Source organism: Cervus elaphus, chromosome 33, assembly GCF_910594005.1.
Source record: "Cervus elaphus chromosome 33, mCerEla1.1, whole genome shotgun sequence".
Classification (NCBI taxonomy): domain Eukaryota; kingdom Metazoa; phylum Chordata; class Mammalia; order Artiodactyla; family Cervidae; genus Cervus; species Cervus elaphus.
In genome coordinates, this window is record NC_057847.1 from 73,624,705 (window position 1) to 73,644,299 (window position 19,595).

The 19,595-nt window shown below is 53.6% G+C and overlaps 1 protein-coding gene across 12 annotated transcripts in view; it reads right to left on the reverse strand.

Moving 5' to 3' along the window:
- Positions 1-19,595, reverse strand: part of CLASP1 (cytoplasmic linker associated protein 1) — a 266,051-nt gene that overhangs the window by 23,892 nt on the left and 222,564 nt on the right. For all 12 annotated transcript variants that reach the window (XM_043894511.1, XM_043894523.1, XM_043894522.1 and 9 more), the window contains 5 exons: positions 19,229-19,335; positions 10,988-11,138; positions 6,496-6,742; positions 4,299-4,489; positions 71-199 (listed from right to left, as the gene is read on the reverse strand). In XM_043894511.1, coding sequence (XP_043750446.1) covers positions 71-199; positions 4,299-4,489; positions 6,496-6,742; positions 10,988-11,138; positions 19,229-19,335 — 825 coding nt within the window. The remainder of the gene's footprint in view (positions 1-70; positions 200-4,298; positions 4,490-6,495; positions 6,743-10,987; positions 11,139-19,228; positions 19,336-19,595) is intronic.

The following is a 19,595-nucleotide window of genomic DNA, read 5'->3' on the forward strand; positions in this document are numbered from 1 at the left end:
ACGGGCTCTGCGCCGCTGCTCAGACACCAGGACGGACGTGGGGGTGCGTGTGCTCCCGGACCCGGCTCACCTCCTTGTGGGAGTCTTTGTGGGCCTCCAGGGTCTTCATGATCGTCAGCTCCGCGTAGTTTTTAAACCTCGCTGGCTGGTTTCTCAGGATTTCCCGCAACACTCTGAGAGCCAGTGCTCGGATGGAATGCTGGGGTGAGAGGAAAGAAAACATGAGCGAACGGCTCCGGCGCCTCCCTGCGCGCACGGTCAGCAGGGCCCGACACCAGGTCCCAGGCCTGGGCCTTCTCGGTACCTGCAGGCACCGGGATACGAATGCCAGGCTGAGTGGACACCGGCTCCCCAGACAGCCAGCTCCACGAGAGCAGGCGCTGTGCCCACGGGCACACCCTGGGACCTGGCGCCTGTGAGGGGCCCCAGACGGCTTCCCGAATGAGCCAAGCTAGGCCCGCATGAGGGTGATTAAGTTTATATCGACCTCCCGGGGGACTTCGGGTTTTCTGAGGGGTAGGTACACATCTGTAAAACACAAAAGAACAGATGAAGAGGACCTACACATCTCATCAACCCGCCCTGGCAGACAGTGGCTTTCCTACCAGGATGGCGGAGATCTGCTGATACTCCTGACCTTCGAGGTGAGCAGGTCACGGGGGAGGGGAGCCTGTGCAGAGCTGCTTACAGCGCGAGTCATGCGTCTGGAGGAAAGCCATTCCAAACAGACGCCTAATCTCAACAAAAGAGGATGGAGTTTACACCAAATAGAGCCAAACGGTACATCCTGATTCTCTGTCACTCACCTGCACAGCCCACACGCTCACACACCATCCTCTGCACTTTCCGTGACATCGCTGCTGTCCTGACAGAGCCCAACCAGTACAAGGACTCCAGGAGCCAATATGTACTTTGTTTTAAGAAAAACGAAGACAGATCTTTCATCACTGTCCTTCCACCTTTATTCGCCCTACGCCAAACCACTCAGTCTAAGCAGCAGAGAGCCAGTGGGGTCACCGTGACGTTCACCAGCCTCTGCTCACCCGTCTTCCCTTAAAGTCACCATCAGTGTGACCCTGGCATGACCTCGACCCTCGGCCGTGGCCAACTGCCTCGAAACCTGCCCGGTCCTGTCCTTGAGTCGCTCACCACGCTTATTTGCACTTGTGTTTCTGCTGGCCTACCGGAGCCCAGAGCACAGAGATGGATTCTTACTTCTAGAGGTGAATTCAGGGAAGTCTCAACACGCCTTCCCGCTGCCACCCAACAGCAGCCACACGGCGAGGGGGGGAGCGGCCTCTGATCAGGGCGCTCACCCCGGGAAGGGTCAGCTAAGGGGTGCCACGTGCAGAGGACGAACCAGGCCGGGTGCAAAAGCCCAGCTCGTCATGTTCAAACGTCACAGTGTAGAGAAGGCTTTCTACTTTAAGAATAACAATGGAGGATGACAGAAAACAGTTATAATCTCTGCTTTTGGAATCTGTTGCTGGAACCACTAACACATGCAATGGCAAACCAAGAGGGAGGCCCAGGGAAGGCCACACTTAGTGGGTCTTCCAAAAGCAAAGGTCTCATTTCTCAACTGCACAGGAAACATAAGGAAAACTCCTAAGAAGAGAAGCCCATTATTAAAAAAAAAAACTTCACATTCTACATTAACAAAGTCCTAAGACATTTTGTGAAAGTGACCTGAAGCAGGAACAAGTTTCCCTCAACGACCACAGAGCCTATTACAGAGAACCCCGCACTGAAGCCGGGACGGGGCCTGTCTCCAGTCAGAACAGCACCTCACCAACCGAGGCTCAGAAAACCTGAGAACTGTCTGGGTGTCACCAGGAAGCATAGCACAGAGAGGGGGGCAGCCGGGGCCTGGGGATGGAGGGCGGCACAGAGAGGGGGGCAGCCGGGGCCTGGGGAGGGAGGGCGGCAGAGAGAGGGGGCAGCCGGGGCCCGGGATGGAGGGCGGCACAGAGAGGGGGGCAGCCGGGGCCCGGGGATGGAGGGCGGCACAGAGAGGGGGGCAGCCGGGGCCCGGGGACGGAGGGCGGCAGAGAGAGGGGGGCAGCCGGGGCCCGGGGATGGAGGGCGGCAGAGAGAGGGGGGCAGCCGGGGCCCGGGACGGCAGAGAGAGGGGGGCAGCCGGGGCCCGGGACGGCAGAGAGAGGGGGGCAGCCGGGGCCTGGGGATGGAGGGCGGCACAGAGAGGGGGGAAGCCGGGGCCCGGGGATGGAGGGCGGCACAGAGAGGGGGCAGCCGGGGCCCGGGGACGGAGGGCGGCAGAGAGAGGGGGGCAGCCGGGGCCCGGGGATGGAGGGCGGCAGAGAGAGGGGGGCAGCCGGGGCCTGGGGAGGGAGGGCGGCAGAGAGAGGGGGGAAGCCGGGGCCCGGGATGGAGGGCGGCACAGAGAGGGGGGAAGCCGGGGCCTGGGGATGGAGGGCGGCACAGAGAGGGGGGCAGCCGGGGCCCGGGACGGCAGAGAGAGGGGGGCAGCCGGGGCCCGGGACGGCAGAGAGAGGGGGGCAGCCGGGGCCTGGGGATGGAGGGCGGCAGAGAGAGGGGGGCAGCCGGGGCCTGGGGACGGAGGGCGGCACAGAGAGGGGGGAAGCCGGGGCCCGGGGACGGAGGGCGGCAGAGAGAGGGGGGCAGCCGGGGCCCGGGGAGGGAGGGCGGCAGAGAGAGGGGGGAAGCCGGGGCCCGGGGATGGAGGGCGGCACAGAGAGGGGGGCAGCCGGGGCCTGGGGATGGAGGGCGGCACAGAGAGGAGGGCAGCCGGGGCCCGGGGATGGAGGGCGGCAGAGAGAGGGGGGCAGCCGGGGCCCGGGGATGGAGGGCGGCACAGAGAGGAGGGCAGCCGGGGCCCGGGGATGGAGGGCGGCAGAGAGAGGGGGGCAGCCGGGGCCCGGGGATGGAGGGCGGCACAGAGAGGAGGGCAGCCGGGGCCTGGGGAGGGAGGGCGGCAGAGAGAGGGGGGCAGCCGGGGCCCGGGGACGGAGGGCGGCAGAGAGAGGGGGGCAGCCGGGGCCCGGGGATGGAGGGCGGCACAGAGAGGGGGGCAGCCGGGGCCCGGGGATGGAGGGCGGCAGAGAGAGGGGGGCAGCCGGGGCCCGGGGACGGAGGGCGGCAGAGAGAGGGGAGCAGCCGGGGCCCGGGGATGGAGGGCGGCAGAGAGAGGGGGGCAGCCGGGGCCCGGGATAGAGGGCGGCAGAGAGAGGGGGGCAGTCGGGGCCCGGGGAGGGAGGGCGGCAGAGAGAGGGGGGCAGCCGGGGCCCGGGGACGGAGGGCGGCACAGAGAGGGGGGCAGCCGGGGCCCGGGGACGGAGGGCGGCACAGAGAGGGGGGCAGCCGGGGCCCGGGGATGGAGGGCGGCAGAGAGAGGGGGGCAGCCGGGGCCCGGGGACGGAGGGCGGCAGAGAGAGGGGGGCAGCCGGGGCCCGGGACGGCAGAGAGAGGGGGGCAGCCGGGGCCTGGGGACGGAGGGCGGCACAGAGAGGGGGGAAGCCGGGGCCCGGGGACGGAGGGCGGCACAGAGAGGGGGGCACCCGGGGCCCGGGGACGGAGGGCGGCAGAGAGAGGGGGGCAGCCGGGGCCCGGGGACGGAGGGCGGCACAGAGAGGGGGGCAGCCGGGGCCCGGGGATGGAGGGCGGCAGAGAGAGGGGGGCAGCCGGGCCCGGGACGGCAGAGAGAGGGGGGCAGCCGGGGCCCGGGGATGGAGGGCGGCACAGAGAGGGGGGCAGCCGGGGCCCGGGGACGGAGGGCGGCACAGAGAGGGGGGCAGCCGGGGCCCGGGGATGGAGGGCGGCAGAGAGAGGGGGGCAGCCGGGGCCCGGGGACGGAGGGCGGCAGAGAGAGGGGGGCAGCCGGGGCCCGGGACGGCAGAGAGAGGGGGGCAGCCGGGGCCTGGGGACGGAGGGCGGCACAGAGAGGGGGGAAGCCGGGGCCCGGGGACGGAGGGCGGCACAGAGAGGGGGGCACCCGGGGCCCGGGGACGGAGGGCGGCAGAGAGAGGGGGGCAGCCGGGGCCCGGGGACGGAGGGCGGCACAGAGAGGGGGGCAGCCGGGGCCCGGGGATGGAGGGCGGCAGAGAGAGGGGGGCAGCCGGGCCCGGGACGGCAGAGAGAGGGGGGCAGCCGGGGCCTGGGGACGGAGGGCGGCAGAGAGAGGGGGGCAGCCGGGGCCCGGGACGGCAGAGCAGGGTGGAGAGAGGAGGGCAGCCGGGGCCCGGGATGGAGGGCGGCACAGAGAGGAGGGCAGCCAGGGCCCCAGGACACCGGGACAGACGGGAAGGCGGGCAGCTCACGTCCTTGTCCCCGAGGGTCTCGAGCAGCAGCAGCAGGATGGTCTTGAAGTGCTCCTCCCAGACGCCCAGGCTGTCCTCGCGCGTGATCTTGAGCAGCTCCAGCAGCGCGCCCTTCCGCTCCTCCACGCGCTCGTTGTGGTTGGACAGCTCCTTCAGGAGGTCTGCCACCAGGTCCGAGTGGTCAATGGGCACTTGGGGGACACAAGACAGACGCTCAGCCCTGTTGACAGGACCCCGTCCTGTTCCCCAGCCTCCGGGAGGTCCCCACGGGCCCGCCACCCCCTGCCCTTGGCACTGGCCTCACTCCACACCCTCGGCAGGTACCCTCACCAGCTCAGTGGTGAAAACAGATGTGAAAAGGGGCAGCGCCTCCACTCGGCCTGGTTTTTTCACCCCCCTACTTCAGACAAACAAGAAGAACCCCCAAAGCCCCTCCCGGGCCATCCTCCCAGCTCCACTCCCAGCACCCGGCCGCAGCCAGGCCCCTCAGGGACACCCTCACTGCTCTCGGGCCCCGAGCGTGCGGTTTCCTCCACCGCCACACCTGGGCCGTCTACGTTCATCTCCTGCTCCAGCGTCCACAGTGCAAACACACGTGGGTCACAGCGTCCGGGCAACCCATGGGCTACCTACTCACAGACCGCAAGGTCTGCCGACATCACGCAGTGCAACGCCTATGGGGACTTGACCATGGTCTGTACAGCAGAGAAACATATCCTCTCTCTTTACAGGTTCTTTTAAGAGACCTCAATACTCTTAAATACTCACTTTAAATAGAATGGATGAAACACAAAGACAAACCATTAGAAACCTAAATTTGTACTCCTCTTAAGCTTCTAACCTTCTAAGACTGAAGAACAAACACTAGGGAAGCTGACGTCTTAAAGAACCCTCTCGCGTCTCCCCTGCTAGCCCACCTTGTCCTTTAAGCCTTTTAGCATACAATTGGTGGATAAACTATAGCTGACATCCTCGCCTAGTCTTGTCTTAAATAAGACCGACAACTGGGTGAGTTAACACTGTATCGATCCTATGAATAAAGAAGGGAAACCAGCCCAGGACTCCCAGAAAGTGCAAACCCAAATAAGGCCTCCACTGCTGGCCTCCCGCCCAGCAGACGGCTGGGTAGACTGGGCTGCTCCCACCAGCAAGCAGCAGTCCACAAGCAGGCGGCCACGCTCGCCCGTCCCCGAAGCTGCCTGTGCTTTCGGACAGGGCTCCCGTTACTGCTCGGCGCACGGACAGCGCCGCTCTTCCTTCCCCGCGCCCCTCCCCGCCAACTCAGCCTCCACTGGTGACACAGCCCTCTCCTCCACACCTGCCACCACCCTGAGTCTGCTTCCCCTGAAGGGAAAGGGGAAAGGCCTTAAGCTCTGGGACCAGGGGCCGCGTCTCAACTCTGTGTCCCTGGCAAGCCACACCCTTCTAGACACACAGTAGGCCTCTGCTGAATGCTAACTGCTTAGAATTCTGATTTAAGGTTCTAACTGAAGTCTTCATTCAAAATTGAAAAACAGCATAAAATAAGAGGCTTGGAAACAAAGTATACATATGTAAAAATTTTAAAAACTAATTAAAATTAACTGAAACGTATGAACATGACAGTGAGGTGAAAAAAGGAAAAATTAGGTTCCAAGTAAAATGACTATCCTACCAACACACACTCACTCATTACTCAATAATGGACACTGGTCTTAACACAAGAGTCAGAAAAATACCCAGAGCAGTTCTGTTCTGTATTAGTTATGTTCTACTTGGGGCAAGGAACTCGACCTTTCTGAACCTCAGTTTCCTACTTGGCACAATGGGAAGGACCCCTCTATCTCAGCAGCCAGCACACAGCCTGCAGGTACCCAGGGCACATTAGATCCCTTCCCCAACCGCAGGACCAGTACCGTGAGAGACCAGCAGGCGGTCTCCTTGCGGGGCTCCGGGACGCCTGGCCACAGCCCAGGATGGGGACACGCCCCCCAGAAGCCAAACGGTCGGTCTCCCCGTTGCCTAGCCCGCACCCATCACCACCAGCTGGAGGCCTGACTCTTCACAAAGCCTTCCCCACAGGCCCTCCGCGTGCCCCCTGCTCCCGGGCACAGGACGGGACCTCAGACGAGCAGAGCGAGGCAGGCCTCTGCGCCATCCCACAGGCCCCGTGCGTCCGGAGCTGCCCCGCCGGGGCACGGAGCCGGGCCAGACTCACCATCTCGCAGCTGCTCCATGTCGTCGTCGAACACGGCCTCCTTCAGGGCGGTCTTGTCGTAGGCGCTGATGGTGTCCGAGTAGGGGTAGGGGCTGTAGTCCCGCGCCCGCGGCCCCGGGAAGGCGCGAGGGGGCTGCGTGTTGAGGAGGGAGGTCTTGTTGTCCAGAGCCGTCCGGCCTCCTTCCACCACCTCGCTGCCGCCCCGGCCCTCCGTGGCGGGGGAGGCGATGCCACCATCACGGGACACCTGGGGCACAGCACACTGTCAGTTCCTCTGTCCTTAAATCTTCACGGGTATTAACAGAGCCAGAGATTTCTCACTTGAAATCTGACTGCTGATACAAGTACAGTTGTCAGTGTTTCCATTTGTAAATATCTAACTCCTTAAGTGACCTCAAAAGGGACACAACATACTTATGTTCTCATCTAACCATTCCTTAGTTCACACAGAATGTCTGTTTTACTTGGTACTGGATGACTAATTCGACAAATATTTTTGAGATTAGCACCATGAACTTGTGAGGAGCCCCTGGAAAGGCAAGCTGTATACCGGAACCCCCAGTTCTCAAGGAACCTCAGGTGCCAACACCCCAGCGGAACACTTTTACCACCAACAGGAAGGGTTTTCTGTCACTGACACCCTGCCACACCACCATGGATGGACGCTCCCCTGATGACCCTCTGGAGATCTACAGTGGCCCTGTTACCAAAGCGCAGGTCCACGCGCCTGGTGTACAGGGAGGCCAAACACCACCAAAATGTTAGGGTCTGGAGCAGAGGAAGGTTTACTGCAGGCCCAAGCAAGGGGACGGGTGGCTCCTGCCTTAAAAACCCCCGAGACTCCCCAAAGCTTTCAGCAAACCTCTTTTCTAGGAAAGATGAGGGAGGGGGTATGGTTAGTTATTGCAAACTTGTTGGGGTCAAATCCTTTGTTTTTGAGATCAAGTCATGTAAGGACGTTCCTGTAAATCTCCACCAAATGAATGGTTTTTTTTTTTAATTTAATATTTATTTATTTGGCTGTATCGGGTCCTACTTGTGGCATGCAAGATCTTTAGTTGAAGCATTCTAACTCTTAGTTCCCTGACCAGGGATAGAATCTCGGCCCCCCTACACTGAGAGTGCAGTCTTAGCCACTGGACCATCAGGGAAGTCTCTATTCTCTGTTCTGACAAGAAAGGGCGAGGTCCCAAGGCACAACTTCCACCCCCTGAGGTCCAGGTCCTACTGAGAGGAGGCAGAACTCAGCTGGCGGCTCCCTCGGGGCCAGGCCCTCACTCTGTCCAGCTGACATCACTGAGGGAGCCAGGCGCCCAGGACCCAGCTGGCCCTCAAGCCCCTCAGGCCCCAGATGGTGGGGCCCAGGTTCTGCAGACTGCGTCCTACACAGATACCCACTGCCACTAGGTCACAGAGGTGGGGATGGGGAGAGGTTCATGGCCGCCTCAAGCCAGTGGGTGGCCTTGATGGGGACTCTGGAGCCTGCAGGACACAGTCCCCAGCATGTCCCCTGGGTGCCCCCACTCCCTACCTCGCCTCAAGGCCGGGTGAGCTGGAGGGCCCCGGAGAGGGAAGGCCAGAATCACTCTCCACCTGCGCATCACCATCCCACTGACCGCTGGCCGAATGGGCCACTGAAGGTCACTGACTGACAGGTCCTTGCCCAGGGGAGGGGCCTACTGCAGCACGGACCAGTGGCTGAGCAGCCGCCAGGGGCCTCGCAGGGACTGCTGCCTGCTAACGGGGTGCAGGGAGCCGGGCAGAGCAGACGGCCACGGGCTAGGGGCTGCGCACGACCCCACTCTTACCACAGTCCACCACCCGCGAGCCCCCCGCTGTACCGCCACAGTGGTGAGATCTCAACCTGCAGAGAACTCGGCCTCCCCCAGGCAGACGGCTGTCCCCTCATGTGCCTCTGACCCTCAGAGCTGGTCTTTACGCTGGTCAAAGAGCAGGTCTGTAATATGCTCTGAAAATGCTTTCCTAATATATTCCGAGTTTTGTCTGAAACTATTAAACCTCTGGTCCCCTGGCCCCCGTGTCACGTTTCTGACCGCCTCCGTTCCCGGGGGTCCTCTCTTCTGAGTCCGCTGGCCTGTCTGGCACCCTGTACGGGTCAGCAGAGGAGGGTGGCTGACTGCCGCGGAGAGAGCAACGCGGCCCCTCTCCTCAGGTCAGACGTGTGACCTCAGAACAGTGGAGCAAACGTTCCCAGGCGGCCAGACCGCGCTGGTGATTCCTGGGGCGACATTTTCATTTGTGCTTATCGATAAGATACATCTCTCTCATTTTATGCCTATGCATTTATGGCTTTTTTTAAATTGTAGTAAAAAAACACAAAAACTGTGTGTGTATGTATATATGACATATATGTCAAATCATTTAAACTAGTTAATTCATAAGTGTCTAACTCAGTGACATTAAATACATTCACAACGGTGTGTAAGCATTACCACTATGTCCTATTTTGGGCAAAACTTTTTCATCTCACTCTGTACCCATTAAGCAATAACTCCCTGGCCCTTCCAGCCCTGTCGTCCCTGTTGTACTTTCTGTCTCTGTGATTTTGACTACTCTAGGGACCTCATGTAAGGGGGACCACACAGTACTTGTCTTTCTCTATCTGGCTTATTTCACTTAGCATGATGTTTTCAAGGTCCATGCATGTTCTAACACACACATAGCACTACTTTCTTTTTACGGCTGAACAGTACTCTACTGCATGTACATACTGCATTTTGCTTATCCATTTACTTGTTGGATACCTGGATGGCTTCCACCTTTGTGCTACTGTGACTAACATCACTCTGAACACTGGTGCACAAACATCTGTTCAGCTTCTTGCTTTCAATTCCCTTAGATATACACCTGGCAGAACCAATGCTGGGATGCACTGGTTCTTACACACCCTGCCCAAAAGATCTTGTCCTCACAATTAAGATAAAAAAGAATTTATAAATATATGCATAGAAGACCGAACAGGAGTTTTCTTTTGGTATAAGATATTTCGTAGATAATTTTTTTTTAATTATTTTATTCTGGCTGTGCCAGATCTTAGTTGTAGCATGCAGGGTCTCGTTCCCTGACCAGGGACTGAGCCCCGGCCACCTGCATTGGCAGCACAGAGTCTTAGCCACTATTCCACCAGAGAAGTCCCAGATGATTTTTTTTCTCTTTGTAACTTTCTTCTAAAAGTAAAACATACATTATTAATATAATGAAAAAATTATTTATAAAAGGGTTTTAAAAACTTCAGACATTAAAAAAAGAAAGTGAAACTCCTAATACTAATCACATTTAACAACAAAATCTAACTTTCTTAACCTGGTATATTATGTCAATTTGATACCCTTCTGGCTGGGACGTCCTTCCTGCAAGTCCCCCTCAGAGCCCACGCCGCCGCTCCCCGCCGCTCATCTTTGGTCCTTCTTGACCCCTTTCCTTCTGTCTTTCCCTCAGTGCTGATGCTGCTCAGGAGTTTGTCCTTGCCTCCACTTGGCTGATTTCACTTGCTTTTCTTTAGTTACCATCAGGCAACTAGTCAGTGTCTCTCAAACCTCCACCACCAGCCCAAACCACCAGCCTCAACGCCAGACTGGTGTGTCTGAAAGCCTAACGGCTGTTTGCGTCAACGCTTCATCATGGTCCAAAGGGGCTCGCGGGTGCCTTTCCCCGGCCCCGCTATCTCACTGAGTTGGAGCAGCGCCCCCTCAGCAGTCCTTGCCAGACACCCTGGCTCTTCTCTGTCTGCTCACGCGCTACCCAACTCAGCGTCCCCTGGGGTCACGCGCCATCTCAGGGTGTCAGCGGTCTTTCTAAGACGTATGTGTGACCCCGCCGCTTCCCTGGTTAAAAACCCTTCAGAGTCTTCAGTCAGCTCCAGAGAAGCCAGCTCCTTCCCCCCAGGCCGGGACACGCCCACCATGCCCACTGCCGCCACCCCCGGGGACATCCTCCTGAGTCCACCCCCATCCTTCTGCCTCCTCACAGACTTCTCTAGGACTATGACCTCCTCCTTGACCTGACAAGCACCTCGCAACCTCCCTGCTCAGAAGGTGACATCATCTCCTCTGCAGACGCCTCCTGAGCAGCCAGCCTGGCCCTGGTCGTCCCTCCCCCCAGGACAGCCTCCTCCACTCCACCCGCCTCTACAGGAGACGGCCGCGTCTGGAGCGCCGCGCTGGCGTCGGGCACAGGCTCACCGTTTGTATCACATCAGAGGAACAGAAACATGTCCGGGATAAGGGAAGCCAACTGAGGAAAGGGGCAGTTAACATTCTTCAGAGAGATAGCTGAGGGCTGCTGCGATTTCACAAAGCTGCCCCGGGCCTCCTAAAACCATACGGCTCTAACTGTGAGATAGAAACCATGCTGGGGTTCGGTAATCCCCGCGCTCAGTGTTCAGGACTACCCCTGGGTGGACACAGGGGTGCCTACCACTCTGGGTGGTGACTACACACAGCCCTCCCTCCATCAGCCTGCGGATACTCACAATATCGCAGTCCTTTCTGCCATCTCTTTTAATGGGCTCATTCAGATCCTCTTGGCTTCGAAAACTAAACTTCTCAATGGCTTCTGTCACTCCACGCAAAGAACTATAGATTTCTTCAGAGTTCAGATTTTCTGTATCATAGTCCAGCATGCTAAAGATCAAAAACATTTTATTTCTTAAATTGAGGCACACGCATAAAATTGGGGTATGGGTAAAAATTACTTCTAATAATTTACAGAATAAGATGTAATTATAGTTTCTTTAGGTGATTTGGAATGATAAGAAGACATCTTTTGTTAGAGCACCACCACCAGACAACTTAATTACACATCTTCCTCGTCGGATCTGGCCCCAAACACACGACATTAGCACTCAGTAAGAGCCAGTGCGGTGGGAAAACAGCAACCATGAGAAAGCAAGAACTCAGAGGGTGACAACCAGTGATGATGCATGAGGAAATGGATGTGGAAAAATAACTTTCATACCTTGAAGATGGAAAAAAGTAGTTTGGTTGTTACTGGTCTCAAATGTACAAATAAATGAAAAGAAAGCTAGTGTTACAGACAAATTTTAAAGGAGGGAAGCACATGACCGTACAAGGCTGGATTTTGCTTACCAGTATCTGAAACCTGTAAAAATGAAACCCCAGAGTACGGAATGACTCTAAGTCAGATCCACCACTGCACTCCTGACACCCTGCCTTCTAACCCAGGAATCTGCTTGCACAACCAGACTCTTCTAGATGCAGACACTGGGAGTTTCACAGCAAAAGTAGGTCTTATAAAGATGAGTCACACTTCCAGATGAACATCTAAAAGCACTTCAAAAAGCAAGAAATATCTGTCCCTTACAGAAAAGTGACACCAGCTGTTGTCCATTGAGACATCTAGCACAGCAAAACACAGACTAAGGCAAAAATCCTCCTGGTATAATGCAGTGTACAACAGAGCGCTCTTCAGATGTCTGCAAAGTACACTGAGACAGATGGAAGATCCTAAGAACAAAACCATCACCTTCCCTCCCTGAGAATAACTGGGGGGAGCCAAGCTGAAAAACTGCTACTTAAACATCACTTGTCCCGAGAAAGTATTCAAGAAAAGATCAGATGAGTTGGTCTAATTTAATTTGCAGAAAGTCTTGAGTTATAACTGAGAATTGCCAGAGACGTTAAAAGAATCCTTGAAAGTGAAAGTCGTTCAGTTGTGTCCAACTCTTTGTGACCCCATGGACCATGTCCATGGAATTCTCCAGGCCAGAATATTGGAGTGGGTAGCCTTTCCCTTCTCCAGGGGACCCTTCCCAACCCAGGGACTGAACCCAGGTCTCCCGCATTACAGGCGGATTCTTTACCAGCTGAGCCACAAGGGAAGTCCAAAGAGAATCCTTGGCTGTATATAAGTAAGCATTCAACAGCATTCATTATTAAGGACTAAAGAACAGCAATCTCTCTGTTCTTCAGAAGAGAAATAACTGAAACCAGTCATCCACTGGTGGGAACCAATCCTCCCCCAAGAGCAATACAGCCAGACTTTTACATTCTGTTAGGAAGAAAGTTTCCTGTAACTTAAACACCAATCATGTTGCCAACCTTCCCCTCAACACACACACTTTTTTGTTGTTGCTGTTGTCTAAGGTTTGGGCAGATGAACAATACCTGAACAGTTCTCACTCGAATTAGCCAGACCTCTACTGGCTGGGAGTTGTAATGACCCGAGTGGTTTCCAAGACTGGATGGGTCCCGCGAGAGCACAAGATCTGAATTCACTCTGAGATGAATTTACTGTCTTTGCAACCTTCTGGCCCAGGGAGAACGTATCCTTCTTTTCTGATGAATGAAAGAAAACACCCTAACTGCACTTGGAGAGGTCACAAAAACACATGCCAACTCAAAGACTGGCTCTGGCATCAAACAAAAAGCAATGTGAACTTCAACACGTTTACAGTTAAGACTCCATGTACACACTGACAGGAGGTGGAATAAGAAACTTGGAACAGAATTCAAGATTTCAACCCCTTCTAAGTTCATAAGGTTATCTAAGGCAATGTCGCTTTAATGTGAAGGGAGCATGACTATAGCCCACAGGGCCTCCCTGACACCATCCACCCCTCCACAAACACCACCACACTAGCTTATGCGTGAGCAAAGGCATTTATACATCTGACCAGTACTCTGTTTTATAAATAAAGACTGAATATGACTTAAAACAAAAAAATATGCATATAAGATGTCAAAAGATGCCTTAAAATACTTTTAACAACAACAATCAAAAAGAATAACACAGCCCATGCAAAAGAAAAAAAACATGGGAAGAATGCGGGGATGGACAGGAGGAAGTCTGGGGAACGTTCAGCTTTTAAGGGATGTCACAATATTATTCTCCATGTCGCTTCAGAAGATGTTGGCTTTCACGTAGTTCACCCCATTATTTTTAACTTGAACTTCCTTAAAAATAATTCATTTCAGTCATATAACTTTAGCATGATAGTAGCCTCTTTTTTTAAATATGAAAATAAAGGGTTCTGCCAGTTAATGGTCCTCATTCTTACTTTCAATTAATAAACCAACTCAGACTTCCAATTTAGGAGAACCTGGGCACAGCCAAGTACAATCTGCGGTGACACTTCTTTTAGACTCACTAGCTTGAGCTTTGAAGTATCTCCTTGGTATGAAGCGGAAACTGTGAGCTCCAGGTGAGAGACAGGATTATTTCCCTCTGAAGGGAAACAGATACGGCTGCTTGCCTTGCCATTTCATGTTCTGGCAATTGTTTTTTCAAGTCAATACCCACAAGCCCTTACTACATGGGGAAGAAGGAACCCTCTGTGGATGCTGTCATCAGGGAATCACAGGTGGTGTGATCCCTACAAGTGGTCCACGTACGGGGACAGCAAGAGGGCTGCAGCAGCTTTCCTCAGAAAACACTGGGGAGGTAACCCCCAGTCTGCTACCTGCCCCCACCTCCTGTCCTGTTTCAGCTTGGAGGGATAATCCCTTCGGTCAAAGGCCAGGTCTGAGTCATCCATAAACACCGTGATTAGACTCCAGAGAGATTTTCACAGGGTTCTTTAGATTAGGGAAAGTTGCTCAATCGGTCAGTACTCACTGACCCGAGGTCTGGCCAGGGCACTCGATACCCAGGCAGAATAAAGTCTTGGACTCACCCTGCTGAGAAGGATGCAGAGCGTAGGTGGGGGCGGGGTACATGAGATTGAGTTGCCAGGAAAAGAGAAACTGGGACAGAAGTGTGCCTTCTGAGATGTTCTTCTTTGTCATGAGTAGGAAAGACCTACTCGGTATGGAATAAGGATAACTGTTTCTGTTCATGACATCAACAGGGTTTTGGCAAAGAGACAGACAGATTTCCTCTTTCTTGGTTTTACGTAACAGATAGGTTTTCTAAGTGTCAATGTCTCGGTCCACTCTCACTCCCTCCAACGTTAACAGAAGTTATAGCCATTTATGAAGCATTAGCTAAAGCACTGGGTACTTGTTTGTGTACCCAAGTGTGAAAGGCGATTCAGGAACAGATGTCCTCGGGAGGGCGGGCTTCACGGCTAGATGGGAAGATTGACGGCCTGGGGGTGAAGCGTGGAGCCCAGTAAGGCACACAGGTCAGTATGTTGGGAGACAGTCAATAAGCTGGTCTTACACTTCGGGGCATGACCAACCTTTAACAAACTGCAGCGACGTGCTTTATCTGCACTGAGGACGGCAGCTGCCTCAGTACCCACCTGCCCCTGCCCGCCCCTGGCACCTACACGTCATCACAGGGGCATCTGCACGCTTCAGGAGTTACTTTCAGAGCTGCGAGAGTTTCAAAAGGAAAATGCTATCAAAATATTTAGCTGACTTGTTTACTTGTTCACTATGCTGAGCATATAAAGGTTAGAATGTAAACCTTCTGTGCAATCTCCAAGGCATTCGAAAGTAACACATCTCTTTTCTGTTTTGTCTTAACCCTGTCCTGTCACAGAGGCAAGACTCATCTCACATAGCGCAGAGGGAGCAGGCTGCCCTGTACTCTGCTCACGTGTCAGGAGCCAACAGGGAAGGGATGCTCTGATCTTTCGACCTTTATAAAAAGCACCTAAGACACCCTCAAACGGGTACCTGCAGGAATACATGGACCCTCCCTCACACCCTGGATCCCCCATCTGATCTGTCACACCCCACGGCTCTCCCGCTTGGAGCAGCCCCTTTAATGAGTGGTAACAGGGAGCGACTTCTTGGGGCTGCCTTTCTGGGTCTCAGTCTTCGGACTATTGCCACATGCAGGACAGCAGGAAAGACATCAGCCCTCACCACTGCGCAGGACCGAGGCCCCAGGTGCACGTGGGAAGGAGCAGGCCCGAGCAGCCGGCTGGGGACACAGCGCGCCGCTGCGTGGTGCAGGCACCTCTGGGAGCCTGAGCACTGCCCGGGCCGAGGGCTCACAAGTGAAGACGCTGAACAGTGCGGTCAGGTGACGCACCTGTTCCTCGCCCTAGGGGCAGAGGAGGAGCCATCCTCATGAGGTCTGACCGAGGTCACGCACCTGCTCACACTTCTCACCAAGGCTCTACCCTGCTGGTCTCGGCCGGAGGTGGCGGAGAGGCTTCCCCAGAGACCTGAGACGACCTTGGAAGTGCAATAATATTGTGACACCTCAGACAAGTGGGACAGGTGGCTTGTTACCTGGGAGAGTAAGAGCGCCTGAGAGTCTTGTGGGAGGGAGCGGTGGGGATGGAGTTAGGCTGAGGAAAGGGAGGTGGGTGCCTCGACAGCCCGTCGGCACTGCAACCCCATAACCGGCTGCAGTGATCAGAAGAGGAGAGTCAGAAAGAGACACAGAACAGGCAAAGGGGGCGGGGGCACTATACTCTGCGCGCCCTGCAGTCTCATCGCTCTTGGACAAGGTTCTACCCAGGTTCACACTTCACCATTCAGAGGAAAAGGACCAACTTTATTCTACAATTTGGTCCTCCGTCAAGACTGCTCATGCCTTCCCCACTCAGTCCTGTATTTACATTTTTAAATCACACAAGACTCCAAGTATATAGGAGTGTGTGTGTGTGTGTGTGTGTAAAGGAAATTTTAAGTGCTTACATGCAAAAAAAAAACCCACAGATGTTTACTTTCAGATAATGCAATAAATTATTTTAGAAGGAACCCAAAGAGGAATTATGGGCCCGAATCAAATGGGACCAAGGGAACCACAGCAGAAAGTCTCAGAGAAGGTACCACCCACCAGAACACTCCGGCAGGGAACAACATGCTCCCCCAATGAGACCCTCAGATGGGGTCCAGAGGTGCCACGAGTAACTTCCTCCCGAGAGAACAGCTCAGACAGGAGGGATAGAAAACCCAAGTCCCCTGCTCGTGTGACCTGATACGAAGTTTAGAGTGCATCTGAGCACAGGCACCCCTCACTCAAGTGACCGGGGCATGCAGAGGCCCCGCCTGAGTTCCAGCACCTGCTGCAATTCACCAGACCAGGAACATGGTCCAAGGCTCGTCTCTGGCTGAGGACAGTGGCGGCCCCACGTGTCATAGGGAAACCAAAGTGCGGACGGAGTGGCCACTGCAGCAGAGAAGGCCCCCCAGGCCTCAAGTAAGGATAGCCGCGTGCTTTTTCTATTTTAAAGGGAACAGACGTCACGTAATTGCTGAAGCCCCTAGCAAATCTGTTTTTCATTTAACATCAATCCCACTAAACTGAGCTAAAATGTAAACATATTATTTAATTATGGAACACTTCAGACCATAAGTCTTCTCTCCAAAGACCCAGGAGTGTCTGTTTGCTCACAGGGAATAAACAATAATTCTTCCTTCTCACAGAAAAGGACAACCGTTGGATGGAATTTCCACAGAAGGTTGACCTGTTAGCTGTGGCTTCTCTAATGTTACCAGGTTGATAAAAATGCCTTTCTCACTAGCAATTAAAAAGAAAAAAACAAAAACTCAAATTAAACGTGTCAGCATGTTAGACTATCTTCTTATTAGCATCATAATCTGAGGGCAGAACTTTTGGACTTTAAAAAAAAAATAGTTCATTTTGATACTCAAAATTGGCTTAAAAATGAAGAACTGGCAAGAACTCTTCCCTTTAAGAATAAAAAACTAACATCAAATGGTCAAGATAATTCAAAAGAATAGCAGAATAGAAAAATACATGTTTCAAGAGCACTGCTCAAAAAAATAACTGAGATTTACACCTGGTGGAGTTTGCCCACGGCCTACTCACAATGTGGAGACCTAACACACTGTCCTAACTAGTGCAGGAGCTCACTGCTTTCACAAATTTCCTGGTGGAAGGAATGCGGCGCATTTGAATATTTCCTATGATACAATGACATGAGGTAGCTTTTTCTACTTCTGGACGGTTTTAGCTGTGAGAAAAATTATTTTTCCCATTGAGTTCACGTTGGCTCAGGCCATTCTGGCTAGTTACACACTGGCTGGGGCATATTCTGTTTAAAAAGAAAGAAACTACATAACTAAGTAATTTCTTAAAGAACAATTTGTTGGTAAGAAAATATTTCAGCCTCACTTGGACTGAAAAAAAACTTCTTATTTCTTACACTCACCTGATAACCCTAACAGTAAAAATTTAGGTCAGGCTAGTTAAGAATGAATGGTGATCTGGAAAAATAAATTAGAATTTTAAAATAATTTGGAGATCCATGAAGTTTAAACATACCTAGCCAATTCTTAGCTCTCATGGCTTATACTAGCAGCCTCCCTAATCTTTCACTTAAACTATCGGCACACATAATAACAAACTACTTAATCTGAAATTTACCCTTTATTACCTGAAGAATGTGCAAGCTTATTAGTGAAATAACTAAAAAATAAGTATTAACTGTGTATTACGGAAGAACAGATTTGTCAATGTTTCAGAAGTATCACCTCTAAACAAAAGCAACAATTTATAGAGAATACAAGTTTTCCACAAATTCTCTCCTACCAAGGGAGAGAATTCTATGACTTTACTGCCAACACTGGGGTCATTTAAGACAGACCATTTATTTAGATACAGATAAAAAGTTGGCTGAGTCTCAGTCACACGTGGGAAAAGTCAGACACGTTTTCATTACTTTCTGGTCTCAACTGTCGACTGGCCTGCTGCAATCATGACCACACAGACCAAATCTGGAAACACAGTGTTACGTCAGTCTACCTACATACAGCGCCAGGGGACCTTAGGCAATACAAACACTGAGATACTATAAGTATACAAAATATTTTGCTTTTCCAAGAGAAAAAGACAAATCTGACATTTTCTAAAATATTTATACGATAACTTGAGTAGCTGAACAGGACTGCAGCAGTAAGGACAGCGGAGTTTGGAAGACTCTTGAGCATTAAAAAAACCTAACCTTACAGGCACGTCCCTAGTGTTATCTTCCAACTAAAGAGGTCACTCTTTTTAAAGGGGGATGGCATACTTATAAGATTTTCCTCTAATTTTAAGATCCTGGCGTCAGCAACCCAAAGTCCTAATGTCTTGAAACAAACACACATGCATGACCCTTCCACATCCAGGTACTGGCTCTTTCCTAAAAACTGCAGCCTACAGGGTCACCGTGAATGAGACCATGAGAAACGTCAGCACAGCCCAGGGGGTCACGAAAGCCATCACACGGAGACTTCTAAAGGCTCTGGTCAGATGGAAACGTTATATACAGATCTCGAGGCCAAGTATCTTCCCAAGTCACTGCCGCAGACTCCGTAAGGCTGATGCTCACATGGCCCCAACGTGAATCTGAAAATGCTGATCCGTTTTTAGCTCTCAACCCCGCCTCGGAGCAGCACCCTGCTCCAGCTATGAGTGTGGAATGACAGCCACCGTGCTTGGAGCGGCCACTTGGCTGGAAACCACCCCAGGCTCTGCGGACAATTATACAGGGTTTTATTCAGACGGTCAAATATCTTCACGTGCTGCTACTGCCCACACAACAGCTGAAGAGCTTCTATGTTAAACAGACTAAATATAACGTTTGGTTTTAAAATTTTTAAGGTACTAGAAAGTGTTTAGAGCTAGAAGAATTCTCAGAGACCATTCAGCAGAAACTGCTCATTCTGCCACAGAAGTCAACCGCTCTGCCCAAAATCACACAGTTCAGGTCTGGGCGACGACGAGGCCCTGTGGGCCGCTGGTGCCCACACGGCCCCTGGTCCTGAGCTCAGGCTAGAACCTGGAGGTGAGCTGCAGAGACGCGGGCGCTCTAGTGCCTGCACCGCTGTCGGAACCGCTTTACCTTGGAGACAGGCCGCCGTGGGAGCAGTTGGTGGGTGAGGTCAGGGGGCTGGTCCGGCTGCTGGGGTGTCGGGAGGGAGTCCGGCCAATGGTGTTGCTTGGAGAGCCCTGGGTGAAGGCAGAAGAGCTCTGTCACACAGGAGATAAATATAGAGCACAGTTCCACTTTGCCCCTGGCCTTGGAACCCACATGTAAATAAATGGGCAGATTTTGCATCATCCAGATGATTTTTTTGCAGAATCATAAGTTCATTTTTTCAGTGCATATGAACCGAAAACCAGTCACTGTCCCACAGGCAATCCAGGAGCTGACTGCCTGCTGTCGGCTGTGCTGGAGTAGCAGACACAATTCAGCGTTTGCATCTTTA